Below are 8,025 nucleotides of genomic sequence, written 5' to 3' on the forward strand. Positions count from 1 at the left end.
CTCCCTGTGACAACTACATCAGCTGAGCTGCAGGCTCCTGAACGCCTGTTTAACTACGGGAAGTCGTAGTTTACATGGAACGATCTAGACTAACATTGGGAGAGATCAATGACTTGTGCACAACAATATCGGCAGCAGGTAGCACTCGTTATCTGAAGGATTTTGTCCACTCATTAAACGCCAAGAAAGAAAAGGAGATGGAGGTCACATGTCAAAACTGAAGCTCCAGAGAGTACCTGATGTCCCATCAGTCAGTTAACTGAATTTCTTACTTACACATGGCATGCCGCGCATTGCCGTGTTGATATGTCATCAATTTTGCAGATAATGATGAGAGTAAATTTACGAAAACCATTGCACTGACAAGTGACAAGATTCAGAATGTTATAATGCCCCTTTATTTCACATAATATAAAGATCATTAAAAAAACAACAGACTCGACAGAAGTACCATTTTTCTATAACTAGACTAGAAGAAGAGTGGAGGGGTTCTCATCCGTTCTTCCACGAGCGGCGAGAGTCTTAGACCAATCCGGACAAGCATTGGCGGCCGGCCAAAGGCGGCGCCACGGAGCTCCGTTCGTCGGGCCCCATGGGCGTGGTGGAGTCGTCGTCAAGCGCGCGAGATGAGTAATGGCTGTCCCGGCCTTTGCCACCCTCCCGGGACGGAGGAGGGCGGCGCCGTGTCCTCCCCTGGTCTGTCCTCGCCGGTGGACGTGGACGGCAGCGGCGACTTCGTCTCCGTTGTCGTCGTGCTTGAGGCGCAGAACCACCCCTCGATCGAGCTACGTGGTGAGCTCCATGCTCGCTCGCCTCCCCTGCGGCGGCATGGGCTGCCTTTGCGTCGTGCCCCTGCTGCTGCTGGATTTATAGCCTGGGGATGGGGAGGCGGAGACGATCGCGGCGCGATGCATGCAGTGTTGAGGGGCTCCGAAATGAGGCCTTGACTGAGCACCTGCGGCGCGATCGGGCGGGCGGTTACTGCTGCGTCTGAGCGGCGAGTACCATACGCGCGCGTCTTGTCCGGGTTCCATGCGTCCCGTTGAGCAACTTGGGAGTGCAGGCGTGCCGTTCATGGAGGATCATTTTCTTCCACCATCGGACACAAGGCCTGTTTTTATCAGGTAAATCTAATAAGCTCAGAGGTTGAGTGGTTTAAAATAGGCTATAAGCTGGACTGTTTGGATTAGCTATAGTTCTTTTTTAGGAGTTAGCAACATTTCTAAGACCGTGGGGGCATATTATGTGAGATTTTAATTAGGTTTGATCTAATTTTATATTCAATTAAAATCAAATAATTTTTAAAAATCTGGAAAGGAACTTGATTTTGTCTTTAGGGGGAAGTCTTAAAATAAAAAGTACTTTCTTCGTTCCAAATTATAAGACGTTTTGTCTTTTATGGATACATTGCTATTGCTTTTACTACGTAGCTGGACATAGTGTACATCTAAGCTCATAGCAAAAGCTATGTATTTAGAAAATCCAAAACGTCTTATAATTTGGAGTGGAGGGAGTACAAGAAAGCTTTCTGTTGGTCTACATGCCAATGTGACTGTAAATATTTTTGTTGGAAAATTGCTTCCCACTTCAGACATGCATGCATCTCGGTCTACATTCATCTTGTTCTTATCTCTGAGTGTCCTATATATCACCCATTTATCTGGAAATGCTCCGGGATGATTACACGAATTGAAGTTGCACTTCTGCTCTCAACACTACAACCTTCTGGTGGTGAAGCAAGCATTTATTTTAGTTTCGGAATTTTTGGAAGTGATTGTGTACACCTAACCTAGCTGATGTACACTTCAGCTCTCAAACACAGCCTACAGTGTTGATGAAGCTTCCTTTTGGTTTTGGACTTTAAGGAAGTGGCTGTGTGCACAGAGCTGAGCAGATAGGTATGGTTCACCATGTGAATACATGGCGGAGATGTGCCCATGTGTGTGTGATGAATGATTGACACAAGAGTTGAGAGGTTTTAGACTTTTCCAGTTGAATCATATTTCAAATGTGCTTGTTTGTTCTAATGGCTAATCGGAGGTGTCGTGTTGAGTGTGTGTCATGTGTGTTGTGCAACATGTCTCTTGGCTTGTGAATATACAGGTGTTGGGTGCGCCAAGATAGTCGAGGGCAATGGAGAAGGTCAAGTGTGAAGTTTGTGCGCGATAGACCGGGAGCGGTGGAGGGCAGACGAGAAGGCTTGGACTGAGGGACCAGTGACCAGAGAACAGACCATGTGCAGCTCACATCGGGCACAGGAAGAGCAAGAGTACATTGGTGATAGAGACCGCATCGACCAAGTCAAGGAGGAGCACGTTGGCGGAGCTTGGACACACATCTACACGGGTAATGAAGATGGCGTTGGTCAAGTTAAGAAGGAAGGCAAAGGCGTCAAGCTTGGCGGAGGTTGAATACACGTCGACACTAGTGAGTCACTCCTAGTGAGACGCGCATGAGGGGTTTGTCGGTCTGGTCATTAAATCAAGATGGACAGTTTGATGGTTTGGGTCTCGAAACCATCGGAGGAGGGTTTGCTAGTTTGGCTCTCAAAACTAGGCATCGACGATTTGGTGGTTTGTGCTTCAAAACCATTGGTGGTGGGTTTGACCGGTTTGGACCTCAAAATCAATGAGTGGTGGATCGACGGACACGTGGTGGATCTCGAAGCTTGCATCGAGAGGTGAAGTAGAGTTGAGAAAGGCGTCGGTCCGTTGCATCGTTGAAGAAAAACTTGGATAGATTTACCTATGTTAGGTGTTTGGGCTAAGCGCTTCGTCTAAGCGCGACTTAGAAAATAGCCAAGTTCCTATATATATGGGAGGTGGCTGGTTGTGAGGCCAAGCCTTTGGATGACTTTGGGATTAGTTAGGTTGAGAGCTTTTGGGTTAGGGCTAGGAAGAGAGGGAGAGGGAGGAGTGTCTCCTTGATTGAGCTTTTCTCCATCCAAACTTTGTGATCTATTAGGAGTGGCTTGTAATAGCACATGGTGAAGTAATCAAGAGACCAAATTCGTATGTCACTTCTCTCCCAAATATGAAATTTCTCTTTTTTTGGTGTTTTTAGTGGTCATTTTTCGGTGTTTTCGTGCTGCTGGTTTGGCCGTATCTTTGACACATTTTTAGAAGTCTTTGGGATCCTTGGAACATATCTAAACCATGTCTTGAAACCCAGCTTCTGATCTCTTGGATCCAAGCCCCAAAACTTTGCTTTCCTTCTTTGGTGATTTTCTTGAACATTTTTGAGCTGAAGGTTTTGGGTTGTTCTTGATGAGCAAGATGCATAGCTTCAATGGATGTTCCATGCATCCTGTGACATTTGCACTCGAGCTATTCATGTAGAAATCAAGTCCTGCATTCTTGAATGGAAACGTTGCAATGATTTATTTTTCGTGCCACTGTATGATATGTATGAGCACTAACAAATTTTGGCATCAAAGTATATGTACAATGAAAATATTTTTATTTAGATTTATAGAAAAAAGTAGTACAAAGGTTTCAAAACATTACCAATCATGCACACATGCTAAATCTTCATTTTTGATAACCTAGATCTTGAAAAGACAGAAAGACCGAACCGATTCTTTGGTCAGACTGAATGCCCACCCCTATCTAGGACTCTGTATTCGATATGAAGCCTGTAAGAGTCATTCACGAATTGTTTCATAACAACTATAACATGAAAACTGGTCCATGACAACATAAACAATCGGCAATTTTACCACATCAACCACCTTCCCCTTCATGGCTTCTTTGAACAAGTCTTCAGTGATCTCGTCGGATTTCAGGTCCTTGTTAACATTTGCACCCAGTACAATAAACATGTCATGGCACTGCACAAGTGCCTCCTCCTGTGCTAGTAATGTGACAGTGATATAACGCTTGGAGCACGGCCGCATCATTCCTTTGCTCGGCTGTGCCCTGTACTTGGTTCTGTTGATCTTTATATTAAATGCAATGAATCCATCAGTAATGTTGGTTAGCTGCAGGCAACATGATATGGCCTTCCTCGGCTCGAATAGGAAGCACAGCTCCAGGGCCGGATCTATGGCAAGAAGGTTGAAGTCAGAGCTTCTCTGCAAGGATGGAGGGGTTAATTAATGTGATTATGAGAATGTGTATCCTTTATTTATCATAGCGCGTTGAAGTAAGCTTAATTGTCAAAGTAAATCGCATGGGTGCCATTATTTTGACTAAATCCTAGTACATTGTTTAATGAAATCAATTCGGATGCAATCTAACATATAAGTGTTTGTATTTTGGATCTTACGAACACTTTACTTCATGAAACGTTTTTGCACAAATCCTAGTTATTAGACATCCTGGCTCAAAGAACCTATGAATCTAAAACATTTGTTTTTTTTCTTCCAAAGTAGGCTAACAAAAGGTGATTTGAATCACTCAAGCATCTATATTCTATCAGAAATGTTGTACCTGGACAATTAGATCTTTTGTCTCATCAGATGGTAGTGACATTTTCATAATTTCCGCTTCTAATTGTTCCAGTTCATCGACAACATCCTTTATAGACGGCCTCGTTTTCCTGTCAGCTATCACACATCTTAAGGCGATGTCAATACATTTCTTCACTCGTAGGATTTCTATTTCCAGCGATGGATGCTCATCAGGCATTTCTTGCAGCCTTTTCTTCCACTTTTCACATACCTGATTGGCACATAAAGTTAAGGAACATCAAATAAAATGAATGCAAATGATACAGAAAATTATGGGAAAAAGAGACGATCGTTCCTCATGTTTTCTTTCTTACATGCTCAGTGAACTGCTTGGCGTCCATTTCAGCAGAGCGGGTGCGACCCATATTTCCATCCATTACTTTAATAATTATAACTCCAAGACTGAACACGTCATACTTCTTTGAAACAGATCCATTATCCACATATTCTGGTGGCATATAGCCGCTGCATAGCATATATATCATCAGTATGGATGTGATTAGCTCAATATGAATAATGGAACTATATGTTAAGGTCTTGTTTGGATGTCCATGTATCCATTTCAATTCATGTGTGTTAGGGTGTGTTGATGTAGAATTTGAACTAAATTCCACACCAATCCATCCTAATACACATGGATTGAGGTGGATACATAAGCATCAAACAAGACCTAAGGCGGAACAACAAAATTGACGTTTTGAAAAAAAGGAACAACGAGATAATTAGGAGGAACTTACTGTGTTCCTTTGACAGTCTCTGTTTTATGGGTCTGTGTTGAAGCAACGAGTTTGGACAAACCAAGGTCTGCAATTTTGGCCATCTTATTGTTGTCCAGCAAAATATTATCAGGTTTTAAGTCCAGATGGAAAATAGGTTTCTCATATGCACTGTGAAGGTGATTTATACCCTCACATGTTCCTTTAATAATTTGGTAACATGTAGGCCAATCTAGGTCACAAGATTCATCTGCAAGTAAAAATGGAAAAGGAAAGCCTATAAAGCTACAAATCACTCATTTTAGTATGGCAAAAAGTTGGATAATATGCATGGAACTTAATCGATCATCATACCTGTGATATGTTTATCAAGGCTTCCACATTCCATATATTCGAAGCAGAGAATTCGCTCCATTAGTGTGGCTAAAATTAGTTCACCATTGTGTTGGACATATTTTCTTCTTGATTCATAACAGTAGCCAACTAACTTTACCACATTCTTATGGTGGACCTTGCTAAGGTTGCGGAATTCATTATCAAATGCCTTATCATCAAGCCCTTGCAACTGATGAAGCTTCTTAACGGCAATCTCTTTGCCTTTATACACCCCCTGCCAAAAATCACTTGTGGATATAGATCACAAACTTATAGCTGCTGGCAGTTGTATATAATTGAAAGTTAATTGAAACCTAGAGGAAACATAATGAGCATTCATACCCTGTAAACAACTCCATACCCACCACTGCTAACCCTGTGATCCTCTGAAAAGTTGTTAGTTATTGTTTCGAGCAAATGGAGTTTAATATCCAAGTCGTCAGACATGTTCCACTACGCTTATATTATATGTTGGGTCTTCTTCCTGAGAGGGGAAAACTCCTTCACTTAACATTCACTAAGGGCTTGTTTGGAAGGGCGGTGTTCAGTGAAAAACACTGGTAAATTACAGGCCTGATGAATTGGCTGTTTGGATGGCGAGTCAAAACCGGTGTAAAATAATAAACTCATACTCAGGTCTGGAAAAGAAAACGACATCCATCGGGCACGCCTCCCGCTTCCGCAGCTCAGCTCCATCCTCGCGCACGCCGCCGCCAACGCCATCGCCGTAGGCCGCCGCTGCCGCTGCCGCTGCCGCTGCCGCGTCCCCACCCTGCGGCCCTAACCGCCTTCTTTCTCGCCGAGATCCGCAGGTGCCGCCAACCTCTCCTGCCACCCGGAGCGCACCAACACCGCCGCTTCGCCGCGACCACCACACGCACAGAAGGCCACCGTAGCGACTCCACTGCTAACCTCTGCGGCGCAGCCCCAACAAGGCATCAGCACGGGCTCGTTCCTCCTCGCTCGGAACTCGAATCCGGCGATCCAGAGCCCAGCGGCGGAGAATCGAGCGGCGTAGCCATGCCCCCGCCCGCCCGCCCGCACGCATTGGCAGAGACGATGGAACGACGTGTGGTGCCGTCTCGGCAGCAACGGCTTCACCGGCTCCGGCTAGAGTATAGGCCATGGGACGCACGAGCCGACCTTGTCGGGCACGGCAACAGGGCACTGACAGGTCAGACGGACGAGTGAGGATTCAGGCAATGGAGCAATATGAGTTGGTTTTTCTTTTCTTTCACTCGTCGACTCTCTTGTCTCTTCTGGTTTCTCGAATGCTCCGATTCACAATTCTTCCGTCTGTTTGCTGATGAGAGAATGTGCTTCTGCTACCTAATTCTTGGAATTTTCAGTTCCAAACTTCGAGATCCAATTTCAATTCCATGATCGAAGTTGATGTTAACGTTGCTTTTGCGCGCGCTCTCTATCTGTTGATATTCGGATGGCAGTTTCAGGACACCTACAAGCATTTCAGTATATACCCAAACAGCTTTTTCCAGGGGTGTAAAAATCATTTGCATTCCAAGGGTTTACTTGTGCACAACAAATTACAGTTGTATTGCATTTACAAGTGCATAAAATTTCGAAACACCCAAACAGGGCCTAACAAGAATATGTATATGTTTAACAAACATCTTAATTATTAGAAGGAGGAACAGGACAACAGATTGAAACAATTGCCACCAAATGCACAAAATTTGACATGTACTTCCATGACATACACGTACGATTAACTATTTCCCATTTGGACCAAGCTTCACACATGATTTGCCTTGTGCACAAAGAATTGAAACTATCCAGGAGTATTAGCACATACCTGCTGGAAACGATAGCAGAGACAGGAGTGGTTAATTTTGCTGCTTGGCGATGAGGATCCCATCCAGCCTCATTTATATATCAAGAGGGGTCGAGGTGCAACGTCGACAAACAAAAAATGGTTGACTTGACTCCGGATCGCCTACATGATGCTCTAGCCAGCGGGTGGTATTTCGGTTGATTCAATAGTATTTCTGTGAGAGAGAATAAGCTGAAATAAGCATAAGCCGACTGAAAAGTAGATGAGCAGGATGAATAGCTCTGCACTGACCAATGGTGAAACACAGTATGATGGGACATTTGGAAGCTAGTAGAACTCGGTCATGTGGTTCAACAAAAAGGATGAGCGGTTCTTATAGCAAGTTTAATAAACTGGGCTATAAGCAAAGCCAAGTCAACAATAGATTAATATAACAACTAAGACATACAATAATCTGGTTTCTTCTCTTGCTAAATATAATTACTACCTCTGTTCCGTTTTATAAGACGTGGGCTAGAATGACACGGTATTCTAAATTACATTTTGACCATTTATTTACTTTATATTATACTTTTTATGCTTATAAATTAATAATTATTGAATAGGACAACTACTTCCGAATTTTATCATATGAATTTTATATTATGATAGTTAAAAATTGTTCGATAAATTATTGGTCAAAGTTTTTAGAG

At 43.5% G+C, this 8,025-nt stretch overlaps 1 protein-coding gene across 3 annotated transcripts; it reads right to left on the reverse strand.

Annotated features, from left to right (window-relative positions):
• Positions 1 to 3,235: 3,235 nt before the first annotated feature.
• Positions 3,236 to 7,449, reverse strand: LOC136505518 (cysteine-rich receptor-like protein kinase 44). 3 transcript variants are annotated; one of them, XR_010771229.1, is made up of 7 exons: positions 5,884 to 7,242; positions 5,521 to 5,776; positions 5,188 to 5,416; positions 4,765 to 4,915; positions 4,431 to 4,661; positions 3,507 to 4,072; positions 3,236 to 3,348 (listed from the first exon to the last, which is right to left on the reverse strand). XR_010771229.1 is itself a non-coding variant. In XM_066500685.1 (6 exons), the coding sequence occupies exons 1-6, from the start codon at positions 7,415 to 7,417 to the stop codon at positions 3,644 to 3,646; spliced, it is 1,359 nt and encodes a 452-aa protein (XP_066356782.1). In that variant the 5' UTR covers positions 7,418 to 7,449; the 3' UTR covers positions 3,460 to 3,643. The 3 variants fall into 3 exon arrangements, 2 of the variants coding, with proteins under 2 accessions (XP_066356782.1, XP_066356781.1); XM_066500685.1 differs by lacking the exons at positions 3,236 to 3,348; positions 5,884 to 7,242 and adding an exon at positions 7,355 to 7,449 and having other exon boundaries at positions 3,460 to 4,072; XM_066500684.1 differs by lacking the exon at positions 3,236 to 3,348 and having other exon boundaries at positions 3,460 to 4,072.
• Positions 7,450 to 8,025: the final 576 nt, after the last annotated feature.

The sequence above is a fragment of the Miscanthus floridulus genome, chromosome 14, assembly GCF_019320115.1.
Source record: "Miscanthus floridulus cultivar M001 chromosome 14, ASM1932011v1, whole genome shotgun sequence".
In the NCBI taxonomy this organism is placed as follows: domain Eukaryota; kingdom Viridiplantae; phylum Streptophyta; class Magnoliopsida; order Poales; family Poaceae; genus Miscanthus; species Miscanthus floridulus.

What these genes read in the sequence shown, in the direction of transcription:
- LOC136505518 (XM_066500684.1), bottom strand. Translation starts at nt 5,988, where the DNA reads ATGTCTGACGACTTGGATATTAAACTCCATTTGCTCGAAACAATAACT. An exon ending in CCTTGATAAACATATCACAG is followed by an intron (nt 5,417 to 5,520) that starts GTATGATGATCG and finishes TTTTACTTGCAG; the next exon opens with ATGAATCTTGTGACCTAGAT. An exon ending in CAAAAGATCTAATTGTCCAG is followed by an intron (nt 4,073 to 4,430) that starts GTACAACATTTC and finishes CCATCCTTGCAG; the next exon opens with AGAAGCTCTGACTTCAACCT.